This window comes from Hevea brasiliensis, chromosome 15 (assembly GCF_030052815.1).
Source record: "Hevea brasiliensis isolate MT/VB/25A 57/8 chromosome 15, ASM3005281v1, whole genome shotgun sequence".
In the NCBI taxonomy this organism is placed as follows: Eukaryota; Viridiplantae; Streptophyta; class Magnoliopsida; order Malpighiales; family Euphorbiaceae; genus Hevea; species Hevea brasiliensis.
Genome location: NC_079507.1, coordinates 52,425,476 through 52,446,411, shown reverse-complemented (window position 1 = coordinate 52,446,411; position 20,936 = coordinate 52,425,476). Strand labels below are relative to the sequence as shown.

The window sequence follows — 20,936 nt, the reverse complement described above, 5'->3', positions numbered from 1 at the left end:
AGCCGACTCATTTACAAGCTCGTGAGGTAGGTCATGAACAGACTTGTGAATAGATTCGTTTATAAAAAAATATTTATATTAATTATAATATTTTATTATATTATAAATATTTATTATTCTGTTTATAAATATTCTAAACAATCAATATATAAAATGTATTTATAAAATATAACTATTTATAATTTAAATTTTATATTTTATAAAAATTAATTTATTTTTTACTAATCAAAATTTTATAGTTTGAACTTTTTAATTCTAAATCTAAAACTTACGAAGACCATAAATGAGTTGAGCTATTCGCGAAATGCTCAAAACTCGATTTGATAAAAACTCAACTCGGCTTGGTTTCTTTAGAGTTCATTTGTAAACGAATCAAACTTAAACTTATTGATATTCAATTTGAGCTCGATATGAAATGAGCCTAATGAATCAAGCCTAAATTCTTCAAAACTCGACTCGACTCTATTCATTTACACTATAAATAAAATTGTTGGAACCATAATGATTGTTGCGAAATAATTATGCTTCTTAAGCAACGTGAGCCTCGTTTCCGTGGCCCCATCGCATAGTTAGGCATATGTTCACATTCAATTCAACCTAAAGGTTTATTTAGTCATACGAACAAATTGAAGATCTTGTCCTCTTCTCTACTATAATATATTTAATTAATTTTTTTTAGTAAAAGTGCTTAGTTAGGCTCGTTTGCATTCAACCCAAAGTCCTATTTAGTCATAGAAATGAATTTTCTTGTCCTCTTTTTCAAATTTAAGATTTTTTAAAAATAGATTAATATTTAAACCCTAAATGCTTATACTGTAAAATAAAAAAAAAAAATTGCTCTACACAAAATTAGGCAAATCTAATAATATTAAAATTATCATTAAAATCATGTATAATGCAGAGGGCACATGCATTGATGTCTCTGGCATTGCAAGGAAGTTGTTCAACCAACCAAACCTAACCCAAAAATTTCTTCAATTTTTATTCCAAGATTAATCGCCAATCCTTTCTCTTTTTCTTCTGTTCTCTCTTTCAAAAATATCACAAACTAATTTTTACCAACCACCTTTTAACTTTAGAATTTGTTATAATTTTATTCTTTATCTTCATTTTCATTATGGACTTTTATATAATATTTTTTAAATTAAGAGACTTTATAATAATAAAATGATAATGAAAAACGAAAGTATAGTAAACTCTAAAATTGAGAGACGGCTTAGAAAATTAAACCACAAACTCTTTAAATTATTTCCAATTTCCATATCATTTTTATTCTAATTGATTTTTTTTATTATAATTAACTCTGATTGAAATTCCAACTTAAAAATTCATAATTTCAAAAATAATTTTAACTAATATTAATTAATTAAAACTCATTAATTAATATAAAATATTTTGATACTTTCAACATGAGTTAATTTAGTGATTTAACATATATCACTTATTTGATAGGTACTAAATTTAAATCCTTGCTTTCTCAATCTCTCTAAAAAAAATATTTTAATATTAAAATAATGAGTAAATAGTTAAATAAATCTTTTTTTTTTAAGAATTTGCTAATAAGAATAAATTATGTTTTATATTATTACTAAAAGCAGCTGGTGCGGCATATTTTGAGCACATAGTTTCCTCTTTTAAAGGTTTAATGAAACCTAGGGAAGAGTAGTGTAGGTTTGTCAATTGCTGAATAATGACTAGAAAGATCCACGGCTTAATTAATGAATCATCCAATAACATTATTACACATTAATTACCCTAATTTATCGCTAATTAGGCAACATGCCCTACTTCTAGGGGCAGTTTACACGTCTCACCTTAAGACTAGGGTTAGATTATGAAATTTCTAACACCAATTTGTCTGCTTCTTCCTTGGATCCGAAATGGACCAAATTAATCTTATTGATTAGAATTGTTGAAAAGCTTTGACCTAGCTTTGTGGTTTAGGGGGGTAATGGTCAGCATTAAGCAGCTTTAATTGATTTTAAAATATTTAATGATTATTCTACAGAAAATATTTTTTAAGTATTTTTATATTTTCTTCATTTTTAAATTATTTAAAAAATAAATTAATAAAAAATATTTTTAATTAAATAAAAAATTAAATTATTTATATAGAAAATGATTTTTTTTTAAATTCTAATAATTTTATTAAAATATAAAAACATTTATATATAGTCGACATAAATACTTACCGTTAATTTAACATTATAACTAAAAAAATAGAAACTACTTTTATAAATATATAAATTATTTTTTATGAAATAAATTACATAAAAATTCATAATTATAGGTGATTTTTCTTTTTTATATTGTGTCAAATATTTAGGTCTATTTGATTTGACAGTCATGGTTATTATATTTACCAACTCCAAATCAGCAGTTTGAAAATTTTTAAAGTTGAATTTAAATTTTTAGTAATCTTTGAATTAAATAGGCGAATAGTATATGTTGGAAATTAATTTCTTGATGTTAGTATGATTAGAGTTGAACAATTATCAATTATACAAATCTAGAAAGCATGAGAAGTCAGTTTTGAAAGTTTTGCTTTACACCTCTAGAAATTTTATCCTTTATTTAGAAATTAAAATTTTACAAAAATTTAATTTAATTAGTTTATTTTTACCAATTTTTATATTTAAAAAAATATATATTTTTTTTTCTCATGAGAAGATTTATCTTTTTTTAATAGAAATAAAAAAATATTTTATTAATTAAAAATTGAGCATAAATTAAGAGAAATACAAATCAATATATTATATTTTTAAATAAATGAAACTAAATACTAATACAAAAAATAATATAAAGAGTTCGAAAGATTCGATAGCGTTGACAAAACATATAGGCTATGCCAACTATGTGCTCTGCTCTTCAACTCCATTGTCATTTTATAAGCCCCACCAGATAACTTCCAAATTTAGATCTCTTGTTGAAAATAATATAACACTTCGAATTTTTAAATAATTATTTTATGTGTAATTATATGATTTTTGACTGGTTTGGTGGGTCCAGGAGGGGTCATATGAAGTTGATGAGATGTAAATATGGGAGATGTATTTTCAAAGTGTTATTTAAATCATTTTACAGGTTGGGTATGTCCTAAGTATAGGAAAAATTCTGTCAGATTTTCAGTAAAACTTCAGATGTTCTTTGATTCTTCAAAGTTTTGTTTTAAGTAAATATTGATCAGTTTGTAATGTAATTGTTTAGGTGATCTGGGTTAACTTTTCTCCTCCACCCAGCCACCTCAGTGATCTCTGGTTAATCTGTGAGTAGATATTGATTTTATTTATAATTTCAATATTATTATTATGTGTTCACAGCATGCCTATGCATCACTTATAGATATATGTATTAGCTATTATAGGCATATTTTGTGCTGCATTATTACTTGAGGATATGATGTGGGTATCGTCTTAGGGTAATTTGGAGCTGTGTGCATGTGTCGGCGTGTGTGTGGTGTATTGGTGATGGATATTCGGCTTGACCTAGTCTCGCTTAGGGCCCAGTCCTGTTGGTGATAAGTCGGGCAGAGTACTGCTTGAATTGACCTCGCTGACCGCCGCATTTAGATTATTAAGAGAAAGTTCAGCTCAAGTTGATCTCGCTGGTAGAGGTTTGAATTAAGAGAGCTATGTAGGGGATTAGCTCTCATATTTTATTTATATTAATATGACACACGGGTGTGTGAGTGCTCCAAATTATTCTTTGTGCGATTATTGTTTGAAATTGTTTGAATTACTAACCTATGCTGCATTTCATCCTTAGGAATGCAATAGTATTAGATAGTTATAAAAATTGTATGTAAAATTAATATCTTACTCTATGAGTCAAACATTCACTCCTATTCACCCTATTTTTTTAGGTTACAGGAAAGCTTATTCTTGTGTTTAACCTGCTTTCTTCCTCGCAGGTCCATTAATTTCTATTTCCATAATTTTTATTGTTAAATTTGAATTCTAGATCTTCGCATGTGTAGAACCATTTTATTTAGCTTGAGACTGCAAGATTAATTATTTTGGGGTTGTAAACTTACTAATCTATGTATGTGTAAATGTGTGGATGGATGGCTTATTGGATGAGGTAGTTGGACTCCCATTTGATTTTATATTGATTTGTAGATGATTGTAAGGGTGAGATGAGCTCCCCAAATAGTTTTATTTTGAGATTACAGGTCGGGTGAGTTGAAAACTCCTCGTTTGATGATCCATATTATGGCCGAACTCTGTTCGATTGATTTCTTAAAATTGGGCTCAAAATATGGGCTTCATGGATGGGTTAGAGATTTGTTGGGCTTACTACGGGCTTCAAAAGCCTTAGTGACATAAATATTGAAAATAAAGATACGCACATCATTGAGTATTCTTATATATATATATATATTAACAACAAAAAAAAACAAAATAATTCTTTAAAGAGAGAAAATATTACGAAAACTCAATATTTACAAATAATGATAGATAATTTATTCTAAATGGGTACAAATTTAATCTAAACGGGTACAAATTTAAGAGTTATTAGACCAAAAAAAAAAGCTAAAAGAAAAGAAAGGAATCGGATTGTCACCGGTGAAAATATTCACTATTGGCTATCCAAAAAAATTAAAAAAAAAATGAAAAAAATGAAAAAAAAATTGAAAGGGAAAAGGATATTTCTAGAGAGAAGATAAGGAAAACTTATCAAGTCTAAATGGCAGGAAGGAAAGCTCTGCCTCTTACCAATTACAATCCATCTCATTATAAATCAACAAAATGCCAAGATTTAATCCTTTATTTTTCATGAATTAAAGAAATGAATTATTATAAACCTTTCTTTAAGATACAAAATGATCATGAGTATACTAGGGCAAATAATCTCCTCAAAAATTGCATAGTTTAATCTTACCCATAATTATTTAATTAACTATTGAGTCTCATTAGGTTATTGAATTTTGGTTTGAAACAATAGAATCACTCATGTTTGATTTGATTCCAACAAGGCTATTGTTATTAAATTTTGGCACAATTTTTAACTATATTATTTACATAACAATCTAGTTTTATACAATTAAAAATGAGTAACACGTTCTTATAATAAAATTTTCAGACTATATTTTTAACAAAAAAGAAATAAAAAATGAACAACGAAATTTAATGTAAAAGGAAAATGAAAAAATAATATTTTTTTTATTATTATTATTTTAAATAACCAATATTTTCCCGCCTCTTCACCGTACCATACTGGCTACTATGTTGTTCCATCCACAATTCCTCTGCCTCTCAAGAAATTGCTTATTTTTCTTGTCATTTTCTTTAAATCTCAATATTTAATATTCAAATTTTAATTAAATTACCCATTTGCATTCTAATTTCCAAAAAAAAAAAAGAAAGAAATTTCAGAAAACCCACACTAATAATTAAACAAAATATTTATTATGTAAGCTTACACATTGGAAAGCACATGAGAATTCAAGATTCAAAGTGCCTTCCTTCTTTTGATACATTTATATAGCAACACAGGAGCATAATACACCACAATAAGAACACAAAAAAAAAAAAGAGAGAAAAAGACAAAACTTATTTAAAAGAGTAGAATCTGCATAGACGATTCTTGAAGTAGGTCTACTACGAGAACATTTACTAACAAGTACGGCTTCTAATACAATAATGGATAATAGATTAAGGATTCTTCTTGATTGCTTGCTGTTGATGATTCTTCAGCTTTCTTCTAACTCACTGCAGCTTCATATTATTCATCCTGCATTGGAAAAGAAATTAAATTTAAGTTAGCTTTATCTCTATTGCTCATGGGTAATGTATTTATGGATACATATAGATAAAACCCTGTAAATTGAGAGTCAAAATCATTAATTATACAAGCCACGTGAAAAGTGCTTGTGGGGTCAGAAATTTTGATTTTGTGTTAACTTATTTTCTTGTGTACACGTAATTTAGGGCCACTGAAATTCATTTTTCATGAGGATATTCTCCTATTGAATAAGCCTTAATTTTTCTTCTTCTTCTTCGTCTCCTCCTCCTCCGAATCACACATCACCCATTTAGATCAGATGCTCAGTTTTGGATTTCTTGTACCCAAAGCCTAAAATGGTTTCTTAGTATAAAAAATAGAAAAAAAAGAGATGAAAAGTAAGGTTTGTTGGTATCTATAAAAGTTGTTTATGTAGGTTTTATTATTATTTTTTTATAAATAAACTAGAATACCTCTTCTGTTCATTATTCAAGTTACCTCTGGTAGTGCCTCCAGTGGTCCTGTAATTAGGGAAGGGAACTCGGCCGGACTCAATATACTTGACATCCTCCACAAGAAGATCATAGTGCCTCTTCACTTCTTCGGCAGTTTTCCCTCCAACTGCTCTGGCGACATTGGCCCAACGGTCAGGGGTGTCCTTATCGTACACAGCCAAAGCCCTTTCGAAAGCTTTGTTCTGCTGTGCAGTCCAGGAACCAGACCCACGTGAGGACATTGAGCTTGATGCCATTGATTCTTTTGTATATATCTGCCAACACAATAATGGTGGAACAGAGATTATTATAAAAAGAAAAGATAAGCTCTTTAAGGTTATGAAAAATCTGCAAGGGAAAAAGAGTAATGAGAAGGATTTTTTTAAGAGTCAGAACTCAGAAAAAGAGAAAAGATTTGAAGTCAAGGAGATGATATGTGCAAAGAGGGTGGCAATGCCTCCTCTTTATAGGCAGAGGTTTATGAGATGGGGGAAGGGAGAGGTGGGTTGGGATAGGGCCAATTGGGAAAAAAAATCTTGCAAAGTAGAATTTCAATGATTTGTCTCCTTAGGAACCACAAAAAAGAAAAAAAGAATGAAGCCAGGCGACAAGAAGAAGAACAATATGAGGAATCAGTATCTTCAACATCTTAAACTACACAATTAAGTCCTTTTCTGCATTTATAAAGCTATATTACACACCTTAATTATAAAATGCAAAGTTTACTTAAGCGTGTGAATTTAGAAAGGAAAAATTATTATGAGGTTCCTGAGTTTTGTTATTATTTATAAGTCTATATTTAAAAAAATGAAATATTTAATTTCAGTATTTTACTTTTAAATTTTAAGTCTCTTCATTCATTTTAATAAGATTTTGCTCTTAGTGTGGTATAAAATAAAATAAAAAAATACCCTTTGTTTTCTGAGAGAGAGGTGAAATGTGGGGCGAGAAGGAGAGAGAGGGGAGAGAGTGAGAGAGACAAGAATGGAAAGGGATGGAATTGAAAATAATAGTAATATATATGAATTAAATAACATTTATTTTTAAATTTTATTAGAGTTGAGGGGAAAATAGAAATTATGAAATATTCTCTCATTGGACTACCTGTAAGAGCACAAACTAATAGTAAATTTCACAAAAATTAAACATAGAAAACTAATAATTGACTGAAGTAAATATGAGAGATTAAATATTTTATTTTTTAAAATATAATGATTAAATAATAAATAATATTAAAATTCAGGAAATTTATAGTAATTATTTTATTTAAAAAAAATTATTTAGTTCTTGTATTCTAACGGAATTAACTACTTAATATCTCTACTTAAAAATTTTACTACTTAGTCTCCTATTTTTAGTATGTTAAACTATTTAGTATTTTCGTTAATTTTTTTTTGTTGGTCATACTATTTAAATTATTATTTAATCTCTCTATTTTAATTAAACTAATTAGCTGGTTTTTTATTTTAAAAAATATATTAGTTAGTCATTGTAATTTGATTTCGTTAACTCTTTAGTCTTTTTAGTTGTTATTTTTTTATACTAAAATTGTCCTGACCTTCTTCCCTTTATTTTTCTCTTACCCTTTCTTGTTTTTCTCTCCCCATGCTTCTTCTGCTCTACACCCACACGTTTTTCCGTCTCCCTCTTTTTCTCTTTATTTTTCATATTTTGATAAAAAATAGTATAAATTGTTTGCACAAAAAAGTTAATCAATTTCCTAGATCTCTAAGTAATCAAGGCGATAATCTAGAAAATTTATTTCCCAACAAAGAAAATAGAAAAATGATGCTTGGGAAATTGAATGAAAATACTTGAATAATTTAAAAAATGCAAATACAAATTTAGTCTTCACATAGTAAAATTTTATTTTCATCCAGGAATATATTTTTTAAAAATATTGTATTTTTAAAATATAAGAGCTAACTAATTAGTTGCACTAAATAATAGGGATAAAATATTAGTATTTTTTGAAATATAGTGATCAACTAATTAGTTTTACTAAAATATAAAAATTAAATAGTAATATGACTGGCATTAAAATCTATTGATTAACAGAAAAATTTGACGAAATAACTAAAGAGTTTAACGAAAGAAAAATATATAGATCAAATAGTATATTTTTTAAAATATGACGGTCAAATAATTAATTTTATAAAAATAAAAATATTAAATAATAATTTAAAAAAAAAACATGTACTCACATTAGAGGGAAAAAAAAGAAAGGAAAAACAAAGCTTCTATGCATTATTGGATAGGTTTAATAGCTTAAGAAATTTGAATTTTTAGTATTTGCGTCAATTTTGGCCTCACTATTTCTCAATTTTCTCAATTATATTAAATAATTTTAGTGTGTCTTGATATTATATTGCTATTTGTTTTAAATATAATCAACGTGAAAATTGCAAATGGGTCATTGGATACCTCACGTACTACAATTGATATCAAGACCCATGATTAACAAAATTGAAAGGTAAGACTACTTATTTTTAACTTAAAATATATTTTTTTAATTTATAAGTTAATTTAAAATAAAATAATTAATTATTTAGTAAAATTATTTAAAATTAATTTTTAAATAATTTAAATATTTAGTTAAAAGACAGTTAAAAGTAATTTAATTTATCAAAATAATAAAAAATGATATATCATTGAGTATTATGATTATTAAAATAGAATAACATTGATATTTTAAAAAATTATTGAAATAATATAGTCTTTTACTTGACTAAAATATAATTTTAAAATAAGTAGATAAATCATAAATAATGGGTAACTTTTAACTTATTTTAAGTAGTTTTTTTAACTTATAAACTAAATTAAATACTAATTTATTTATTATTTTTTTATATAATGAAATTTTAATAAAAATTCAAATTTAAAATTGCAAAGCTTTGAAAAATAACTTCAAAGCTTTGAAAAATAACTTCAAAATATATTATTTATGAGTTAAAACTGGACTTAAATTAATACAAGCACTAAGTTTAACTATTTTTGGATTAGTAGTTAGAAGCAATAGGTGAGTGGTTGATTTATTAACTCGTAGCTTGGCCTTGGAGAATGTGCCTATCATATCATTTGTGCTATAATTTGAAAATCCCATTACATTAGGATTTCACAATTCAAATAAAAACCCAATCTAAAAACATTAGTCATTGATATGAAGGCCTTATTTAGTTGGGCTAATTTAGCTCAAAAACTTCAAATTTTTAAGAAGTGTTAAATTTTAATTTATTTAATTAGCTTTAATTATTGACTTTTTGAGAAGTTAAGGCTCTCGATTATTTCACTTCCAAGAAACACATATTTTACAATAAAGTAATTTTTTCTTAAGTTAGAAGTTAGAGGATAAGCATGCCAATGCAGAAAACAACAAAGTAGAAATCCCAAGGCAAGCTTCTGAATCAGCTGAGATTTTATGCAGATCATCCTTCACTGTTTTTATTCTCTTTTAAGAAATACTGCTTGTCATGTGGGGTCAAGTTAACACCTATATGATCAATCCAAGAGACCTTACTAACTATTTACCTTTCACGTGCAGATCAAATCCTTGCTTTTTCTTGTACAAAAGATTTCTTGCAGAAAACAAGTGTTAAATTTTGTGTTCTTTTTCATTACAAAGTTTCTAATGTAGTTCTTCTTCAACAACATTCCAAACTAAATTAAACAGCTAGCTGGCTACCTAGTTCCGTACAATGATTATCTCGTGTTCTTTTCTAAGAGAAAAAAGGTCTGCTTTCATAATGTTGCATAATCTTTTAGCAGTTTGGGTCACCTGTCCTGGATGTTGGGCATTTTCCTGTAGAATTTATCCTAAGCTCTTTTTGATATTGCTGCTGAAAAAAACCTTAAATACATTAATTATTGATATTATGAACTCTAAAAATATTGCTTAAGTAACCAATGGACACCCAGTCAAGGTCTAAGCTACTATATAAAACTTGGACACTCACCTTAATTACTTAGGTCAATCACAAAAAGTAAGAAACCGAGATATCTGCGGCGATCACAATCCTACTATCCTCGGGACTCTTGTATAACATGGATTTCAAGTTCTGATTTGATACAAACTCCTATATAAATTAAGTATGCATATCCCAACTAATTTTATTATTCTCTCTTCCACGCGCTGACTTAAGTATCGGAGAGGTTACCCGCTAACTTACCGGTGTTTTTTGTGTTGTAGATTCAAGTCCCAAAACCTGGAAGAGGAGAATGCATCAATTATATGCTATTTAATTTTATTTTTAAGATAAATTTATACGAATCTAATACACAATCAATTTTATAAAAATGATATATAGAAAAGAAGAAAATAAATATACAAAATTTTTTGTTATTCAATTGTAAAATTTATGTTCATGGGTAAAATACGAGAGAAAATTTCATTATAATGAAAAGCACAAAAAATAATCACTTAGCTTAATCTTTATCGGTTTATATAAACTCTCATAATCTGCTGAAATAAGTAAATTTTACAATAACAAACATTAATTTTCAACGTCATTTATCTGATTGGTGTTTTTTACTATCTTATCCGCAATAATGCTTAAGCACTCTAGAGGGAACAAAAAGTACTTTTTATAGATTTCTTCTTTCTTTACGCATCATTCCACCTTTGACTGCATGCAGTTAAAATTTGATATATTGATTGGTTCCACCATGAAAGAATCAAATTCAGTGCAAAGAAAACACCATGTTGGGCATGATTAATAAATGCATTATAAGTTTACAGTACAAATTATAATGTCAGGGTAGGCAAGAAATCTTGTCATTATATTATCTACTGGCCTGGAACATTGCGAAACAAAGGCAACATCAAACATGATAGATAGCTAGATATGTAGAATATTAGTCCTTGCATGGTCCAAATGGGTTCCAAGCACACGTCACGTTATTACAAATTATAGGACAACCACGTTCAACAAAGTTTGATATCGGTAGATGATATTTTTTTGATGTGTTGTGCTTCTCAGGATGGTGTGTTCGAACCACAGGTACTGGTTCATTGAGTTTGCCTACTTGCAGCTTAATTTTAACCTGTTATAATCTGGAATCTATTGAATTATTAATTTTTTTTGTCCTTTTATTGAATTTTTATAAAATTTGAGCTTGCTTATTTTATTTTATTCATTTGACTTTGATTATGACTTAAATTAAGATTTCATAGCTCTGTAAATAGTTTTAGTATCATTGAGTTAAAACTCATTAATAATCTTGGTTAAATAATGAAAGAGAAAATATTTTTGTCAATTATGAAGATCTACAATCCTACTTGAAAATTGATATAGCAATCTGATCGATCATGCACAAGTAAATTGTAATAAGTGATAGAATTTTTGTATTTTGCCTGCGTATGTACTTAAAACGGAAAGTAATCCTTATGCTTCAGTGGGTTTATAACCTATATTGTCTCCTAAACATGTCAATTTGCACACCATACAATTGCTATTCAGATTGGCCTCTTCATAAATTTATGTTGCAGTTGTCAATGATGAAGGGTAATAAATAGGCTATTAAGCAGAAAGCGACATATATGCAAATTGATGAGTCAAATTTTTATGATTTTGAATATTTAAAAGAGCCATTTAAGTAAGAGATGCACTCTATATTTATATTCTCTCTCCCACAAAATATGTAGAATTTTTATTTATAAAAATAGTGCTCTCAATATATTTAATTTTAGAATCTTCCCATGGCGAAAGGACGTTAAAAACCAACCTTGGCCATGTCAGTGGAGTTCAACTGACTAGGCCAAGTCAATCTTATATAATTCGACCTGACTAAAAAGATTCTATATTTCATGTTTGTGTTATTTTTCATGTGGCTTGGTATGAATATTATAACTCAAACAGTAAATTATTTGTAAGATATTCGAAAAATATACTGAATTAGGGTTTAAGAGTTTTAGTAATTGTAATTTTTTTTATCTCGTCTTACTTGTAAGTATAAACTTTACGATTAAACTATGTAAATTTTATTTTATTATTTTTCTCTTTTTTATATTACATGATTGTATGATTGTGTGTGTACATTAAATTTATGTGCATGCTATAACATCTTAATTAAGAGAAAATACAAACTTAATTATATTTTTTTTACATATTTAAGAAATACTAAGCTAGACCATGCTAATGTTATTGACAGTTCATCAGCTATTTAAGGATTAATATCTTTTTTTTCTTTATACAACTGGCTCTCACTAGAACTCCAACTTGAGACCTGACTAAACACACCTAGATCACTAAGTTAAAGCTCATTCCTATGTAAGGTCAATCTTCTAAACACAAATAAATTTTTTTTCTCCATCCTAGAATCACAAATTCCATGCTTCGTTCCTTCTTCCTCCTTCCTCCTTTTTGCCACAATAAAATCATATAATTGATTCGAGTATCAGAGTGTCTCCTTCCAGCTTTCACTTGAATCACCCTTTTGCCGTTTACCTTATTGCAGGCTATATGTACGAGAGAGTCCATGCCTAATCAATGATAACCGTAGAATGTCTAATCTGATTCCTGATAAGATAGTGTCAAACTACAAATAATAATAATAATAATAATAGTCCTTCTATCTGAGCCAATTATTGAGTCTCTCAATCAAGAAAACGACAATACTTCTACGGGTCCGGAGAGGCTAATAAATATCTAAAAAAGGTTAAAATTTGAGGGAGCATCAGAATTATATATGATGGGGTGGCGGTGGTGGAGGTGGTGTGATATGTACCATGGCTTTGGGCTGTGATATATACCATGGCTTTAGAGTGCAAGTGGGTTATAGAGTAGCCCCTACCTATACTAGGATGGGTAAAATCTATGCAAATGGACTTGGGTTTAGTCTATTTCACTTGTTGTTCAGAATCACCTCCTTAAAAATGGAATATATGAAAAGGAAATTAGAATGGCAAGATTAGGAAACTTCTGTGGTTAAGAAATGGCAAATCAGATGTTTTTTTCGAACAACTTAAATTTAGGAGCACAAAGACAAAATTTTCAGATTTGTTACCAAACCCTTTTCCTGGAAGCCTTCAAATATCTTCAGGTAATCAGATTTCTGATTGGTTTCAGAAACTGTCAACGAGCATAGTTTCAATTTTTTAGATAAATGCAGGCCCCTGGTGTCAAATTGCAGAGGTCATGATCATAGGATTCTGGCCACACGCTAGTGGGGAAGGCGGTGATGATTAGTTGACAATTACTTGTGCAACTTTCTAGGGATCTGGACGAAAAAAGTGATGCCTTTAGATGCATATCTTGCCGACCTTTGAAATCCAGATCATCAATTCCATCCCCACTGGAGGCTAATATCAGTGGATTCCTTTCTCATTTTTCTCTATCGGGACTAAATTTTCCTTTGCCAGTGGTCCTTCCCTGTGAGCCAACGGTATTGGACTTGCACTAATGCAATGCAACACTAAATTATTTTCTTCTGAAGATTTGCTTAGTGAATTGGCGAATTGGGTTGTTGAAGATTAAGTTCTTTTATCATTTAGAGCCGAAGGAACCAGGAATCTCCAACTTCTCGTGGTTGGAAAAGAATCTCCCTAGCTATGGCTGCAGGCTGGTCCTTGCAGCTGCAGGCCAAAGAACTAAAAAGCACTCCTTTTACAGTATTTTTTTAATGTAATCTTTGAATAAAGTGGAGAAATTTAGAAAAGGGCAATGCTTTTTTTTTTTTTTTTGATGCATTTAGTTGTAGATAGGTAGAGTGGAGAATATGCAAAGAAAATGCCTATTGTGTGAATGAAATTTGTACAACCTTACACTAAAAGATGATGATAAGCATTTTGTATTTTTATGTGTTTAGATTCATTTTCTTATATGTGATTCTAAATTAATTTTGAAGAATGTTCAATCTATCAGAAGAAGCTTTCTAAATTGATAATACATTTGTGGCTCTTGTATAAGTTGGATAAGATAATGTCTACATTTACTCATGTTCATAGAAAATAAGGGCCAACCAAACCATTTTGAAATGCACCCAATGAACTTTTCTTCCCAACTTATTTGATAAATCATTAATATGTATATGTGTTGGTTGAATTTGACGGGGGAGAATCTTAGTGGAATGGTAAGATTGCTTTGCTTTTTATTGATGGAGAGTGGTCACAGGTTCACGAGAATGAGCGTGTGGTCGCCCTTCTTATACATTTATATACAGTAATTGTATTTGTAATTTTGCATCCTTTTACCTGTACATTTGATTCTAAAATTAGAAGATTCGTTTAGAACAGACCAAGTTGTTGTGGGGTATGGATTCTCCAATGGTCATGCTAATGTTTTTGTCATCATTCTTGCCATGCTTTTGTCTCATGTCCCCTATGTTTTTTTCTGGCTTTATACTTACGACCAATATTAATATTCTTCTTAGTGAAGAGAATATGCGTGGGCAAACATTATCTAATAATCAATTTCCTTAGAAAAGTCGACCATTGATTAGGCTGTAGCAGGAGGCTTAAACTTGTAATCTTACAGTAATGAACATTACTTCAATGCTTAGTTTTAATCTAGCAACAGTAATATATAAGTTACATACATTGAATCTTCCCATATTTGAGATTTCCAAGGACAACTTGAAATATCTTGGAGGATCCTTCCTGTAGTGTCCTGCCGCAATTGCTGACCCATTTGAGTGGTCTTTAATGTTTGACAGGAACACCAGGAATGATAAATCGTTCAAGAATTTTTTATAGTAATTCTGCGAAGCTTCTGTGATGGGATGGCTGCAGTGAATGTGGATGCAGAATTGTATGCTAAAAGCTGCCCTCTTCCTGTGTGTCTTCCATTTTGATCGAGTTATTTCTGAATTTTTATTTTATTATCTTATTTATTTTATCAATCCAATTCATAAGTTAAAAAATAAAAAACAAAAAATAAATTGTTGGTTGTTTTATTTTTCTATGTTTGTGTAGGCTCTACGTATTGGTATGGAACCTCTGGGGATATTGCGACACTAGAGTTAATCCTTCGATTCCTTAATGGCTGTAAGAGACTAAAAAAGCCAGAAGGCTCTACCACGCCGGCTCTCGAGTCCTAAGTTTGGTCCCTAGCTAGTTTTTCATCCGTGCTAAAGCCTCTGAGACGTCAACTTTTAGCATGGAGTTCTTTTATAAGCTCAATTGGACTTCGTTCGGCATGCTATCTACTGGTGCGAGGTCTCTCTTACTCTTGCTTCCCTAGGTTTCAACATCATTCAGCAGATGGTTGACCAGCACAGTGCCAAAGGTGGCGGCTAGGGTTTCTGCCAGCTCGTTTCGAAGCCTTGCTTCTTCGAGTTGGATTCAATCATAACTAGAGGGGTTTCTGTGGATCAGGCTCTGGGCCTGAATCTTTTGAGATGTGGGTACTGTTGTTTAGTCAAGGGACTCTCTCTACATTGGACCTAAACTTAGGCTTGTATTGCTTTCTCTTTCTTTAAGCCTATATCTGCAATGTTTATGCTTAATGAAAAAAAAATCTAAACTAATAAAAATTGATATTTTCATAATTAAAACTACACTGCTTCAACCCCTTTATTACCAGCTCTAATTTACAGCTGTTGGGTGCAGCTAATAGCTGATAAACACCTAAACAGGTAAATTATAGTATTTAATAAGTTTAAAATAATAGAGCTGATAGCTGATATGATACCCATCAATTACAGTTTGTATCAGTTCTATTTTTAGAGCTGTTTTTCATCAGCTGATAGTTGATCTGGTTTTATTTTTTATTTTAACCATATTATCCTTTTTTATTTAACTTGAAAATTAATATTATTAATATTTTTATTTTTTTTATTTGTATTGTTAATATTTTACTTTGTTAAAATATTTTTTATTAATAACATAAAATATAAAATATTTATTTATATCCAAAAACTTAAAATTAATTATAAATTTTTCTATTAACAATAATAATTATTTTATTATTTTATATATATTTTTAAAATTATTTAATTATCTTAAAAAATAATTATTTTCTTATTTCAATAATAAAATAAATGATATAATATAAAAAATTAATAATTATATATTTATTTAAATAATATAATATAAAAAATTAATAATTATATATTTATTTAAATAATATAATATATTAATTTAATAATTATATATTTAATTTAATAATAAAATAAATAATATAATGTAATAAATTTATAATTTTATATTTATTTAAAAAAATAAATTATATGATATATACCCTTATTAGTCATTTAACATATTAACAGCAGCTAAATATAATTTTACCAAACACTTAATATAAAACAGCTATCATCAGCTATCAGTTATCAGCTATCAGCTATCCGCTAACAGTAACAGCTATCAGTCAGTTGTATTCAACAGTTAATCCAAACAGACCTTTATTTAAATATGAGGGTAATTCTAGAAGGATAGCATCTCAAATCTCTGCAAAACTCCTAATAAACTGTTTATGGGAATCCAATTTCATCGAATCTTAATAGATGAATTTATTTTATTATTCTCTATTTAGACAATTGGATCTGATCATCAACCACTCGATAATTTAGAAATGATGATCTGATCTCATCCAAACCTGCAGAGAACAGAAACCGAGGTCCACCAATGCTAACATAATGCTGAGTCGAAGCATTTTATGCGAAAACCTTCACATCCTGATTACTTGACTTTCATGCTTCTTAAATCCGGCTAAAATATTTTAAGGATCAATGGGCAAGTATAGTGAAGGAAGGTTAGTTTTGGAATAAAAATTAATTCTCTCTCATTTGACCTTATAGACTAACAGAGATTTAAAGTTAACAAGTTAATATGGATGGAAGATCAATTAATTGAGTTTTGAAAATAGGACTAACTAATTAATATTAATATTGATATAGCCGGTCCCAAGTTTGGATAAAAAAGAAGAATTGTGGTAGGTGACAACCAGCATAAATATTTCATCACACCTCATGATATGGATTTTTACGATATAAACATTGGGGCGTACTCTACTTACGATGTACTACATCAGAGCCCGGGTGCAGTAAGAAATATGCAAGAGTGTAGGGTGTTCATCGAAAGGGACACGCCATACCAGCGCGGGTGTGGTGTTTAAAGACCAAGGGTTCCCACATCATGGAGGGGTATAGATAAAAAAGTTAGTTCATAGAACAGATAGTAAAATAGATAGTGGAACGGAACACAAGATAGAAATAGATAACAATAAAAGATATCATAGAAGGAGATTAATTAGGAAGGAACATGATAGGAGGAGAATCAGGATTGGTACTTGGAATGTTGGATCACTTACAGAAAAATTAATGGAACTTTTGGATACTTTGGAAAGGAGAATGGTGAATATTGCTTGCATTCAGAAGACTAAATGAGTAGGAAAGAAAAGTAAGGAAGTGGGTAATTCATAATTCAAACTGTAGTTTATCAGAACGGAGAGGAACAAGAACGGAGTGGGCATAATCATAAACAAAACATTGAAAGATTCCGTAATAGCTGTAAAAAGAGTAGAAGATAGAATTATACTAGTAAAGCTGGTACTAGAAGGAGAAACACTAAATACAGTTAGTGCTTGTGCCCCACAAAAAGGATTAGATAGTGAAAGTAAACAAAGATTTTGGGAAGATATGGATGATCTAATATAAAGCATATCGAATAAAGAGAATATTCTCATTGGTAGAGATTTGAACAAACATGTAAAAAGTGATAGGCAAGGTTATGAGAATGTTCATGGAGGTTTTGGTTTTAGTAGCCGAAATGAGGAGGAGAAAAGCATCTTAGACTTTGCCGTGGCGTACGTGAAGGAGCGGAAGCATGGTGATTAGTTCATTAGAGCATTGAATTTCAAAAATTTTGTTCTAGGGTTACATGCATCATGTCACATCTCTTATGTGCCTAATTAATTTCAATGCTCAATTGCATATTAAAACACTTTTAATATGTATTAGGATCTATGTTTGTCATTCAAGATTGTGAATTAACAAATTAATTCATTTAAACCCTTGTTTAAAAGAGGAGTTTGAGCACTAACCTCTTTGATGCACTATGGATGTAATTGGCACCTTTAGGAAGCACCTAGGACCTCAAGTATTGTCCCTCTAGCTTGTTCACACCAACATCACCAATGGGCAGCCACCAAATCAGCTTATCAAGCCTTGCCAACCAATTATAATTTGAGTTTTTGCCTTTAGAGAGGTTGTATGTGTGTATAGGACACTAGAAACAATTTATAGCAATTTTAATTCAAAGGAATTTGAGCAAATTTCTTTGAATTGATGAGAAAAGAAGAAGAGGAGAGGGAGAGCATGGGCTGCCACCACCCTTGAGGAAGAGAATGTTATGTTTTATTCTTCTTTCTTTTCCCTTTTATAATTAGGTCATTAAGTCACTTAAACCCTATGCCACATGTCACCATTACATTGCATCTTATTTTTAATTGACTTAATCACATTAAGCCAAGTTTCAAAGCTAGAGTTAATCTTGACTTTGATCACCTTGCATGATAGAAAGACAAATGGCAAACTTATATGATGTCATGTGTCACCATCTCATGGTGTCACATGTCACCCTGTGAAATGACCAAATTACCCTTATGTTGTAATTTTGAGTTCTCAACCCAAAATCATTATTTCTCCTCTTCTAATCAATTTATATCAAATATAAATTAATTAATCTCTATTAATTAATTTCTTACAATTAAATTCATATTTAAACACTTTAAATATAAATTTAACTTATACTATACATCCAATAATCTAGATTTAGTTTCAAGCCATGCTAAGGACTTTGCAATTTCATTGCAAACTAAACTTATTTAATTAATTAATTAAACTTTTCAATTAATTAATTAAATCACATTTTACTTTGTGATTATCTTGTGTATGTGTGTGACTCACTAGGCTCATCACTAATTGGCAATGAGATATGATATCAACTCTTAATATCATCAGAACTCTTTCTTATTATGAATGATTTCTCTAAATCATTTTAGGCTTCTCATAGACCATGGTTGACACCTAGCATAGCGTGCCATGGCCACTCAATCAATAACAAAGAATACCTTAAATGAACATTTAATCATATGTTACCATGCACTAGAATCTCTCTATTATAAAATCTCAATTCGAGCTGGAGTCATGGTTTATGTCAAATCCCATTTGCTATGAATATTATGTTCTCTTTTAATTTCAGTTCTTGATTAATTAGATTTTCTTGTTAGAAACTCTTTTCTGACTAAATCTGTCTGTCCTGGCCAAGAACTTGAAACATCAAGAACAATTAAATGAACATAAGATTTTATCCCTATTTACTTAGGGTAACAGATTTTATCTTGATAAACACCTATCTCTATATATAACTAGAAGAGCCAACATATGCTCATATACCCATACACAGTACAAGTATGAAAGCAGTATCAAACTCAAACCATCTATATACAAGATAACTGTGTTATCTCAGATCTAAAAATTTTATGCACTGATATGATATATGACAATGCATTAATAAGAGTAAACTCCATGTGCTTGTCATATGCATCACTGGTTCGGCCTACTTATTATGTCTAAGTGTCTATCATGTTTGTTATATGGCATGAGACTCACCATTCCATCTTATTTATATCTCATATAAATACCTTGGGAACAAACATGAATACAATCTTTCTGGATAAGTCATGTCCTATGTGAAGTATCCTCGATTGTGAACCAATTTATGATACTTTGCGCTAGAAATATTGTCACTCATATTTTTAACAACTTAAGAATAGAATTTTTAACAAAATATCAATGGACGTTTTCTATTACACATAAATACATTATGTAAACGGAAAAGTGAAATTACCTTTTATTAATAAAATATGTACAAGATACATACTAAATGATATACTCTAGGGCATACTACTAACAATCTCCCACTAGCACTAGAGCTATTCATTACAATATCTTAGACCCATCTTCTTAAGATGTCAGTCTAACTGAGCTTGTGACATAGGCTTAGTGAATGGATCAGCTGGATTTTCAGCTGATCCTATTTTGCTGCATGGCTACATCGCCTCACCCAACTATCTCTCTAATAATGTGGTAGTGCCTTTCTATGTGTTTGGATTTCTGGTGAGACCGGGGTTCCTTATATCCAAACAGCCTCTTTTGCAATATCTGATGCAGCAATGTACTCAGCCTCTATAATAGAATCAGCAGTTGTACTCTGTTTGAAACTTTTCCAACTGACAGCACCTCCATTATAAATGAACACAAACCCGAAGGTAGACTTTCTATTATCGATATCTGATTAGAAATTAGAATCAGTATAACCATTCAATTGTAAGTCACCACCTCCATAAATCAAGAATAAATCCTTAGTTCTTCTCAAATACTTAAGGATATTCTTGACAGCTATCCAATGTTCCAAACCTGGATTGGATTGAAACCTGCTAGTCAAACTAATAGCATGTGCGATATCCGGCCTAGTACACATCATTGCATACATCAAACTTCCAATAGCCGAAGCATATGAAATCCTAGCCATTTTATTTCTTTCTTCAAGTGTCTTTGGAGCCATCTCTTTAGAAAAGTGGATACCATGTCTCATTGGTAACAATCCTCTCTTGGAATCAAGCATGTTAAACCTCTTTAACACTTTTTCCAAGTATAGACTTTGGGATAAACCAATTATTCTTTTCGCTCTATCTCTATAGATGCGAATTCCAAGAATATAGGTTGCTTCCCCTAAGTCTTTCATGGAGAATATATTTAACAATCATACCTTTACAGCTGTCA

General features: G+C 29.7%; 1 protein-coding gene across 2 annotated transcripts; it reads right to left on the bottom strand.

Moving 5' to 3' along the window:
* Positions 1-5,386: 5,386 nt before the first annotated feature.
* On the bottom strand, positions 5,387-6,690 carry LOC110650158 (protein RADIALIS-like 1). 2 transcript variants are annotated; one of them, XM_021804987.2, is made up of 2 exons: positions 6,235-6,690; positions 5,387-5,733 (listed from the first exon to the last, which is right to left on the bottom strand). In XM_021804987.2, exons 1-2 carry the CDS (start codon positions 6,473-6,475, stop codon positions 5,729-5,731), a joined length of 246 nt encoding a protein of 81 aa, XP_021660679.1. In that variant the 5' UTR covers positions 6,476-6,690; the 3' UTR covers positions 5,387-5,728. The 2 variants fall into 2 exon arrangements, with proteins under 2 accessions (XP_021660679.1, XP_021660678.1); XM_021804986.2 differs by having other exon boundaries at positions 6,223-6,674.
* Positions 6,691-20,936: the final 14,246 nt, after the last annotated feature.

What these genes read in the sequence shown, in the direction of transcription:
- LOC110650158 (XM_021804986.2), bottom strand. Translation starts at nt 6,475, where the DNA reads ATGGCATCAAGCTCAATGTCCTCACGTGGGTCTGGTTCCTGGACTGCA.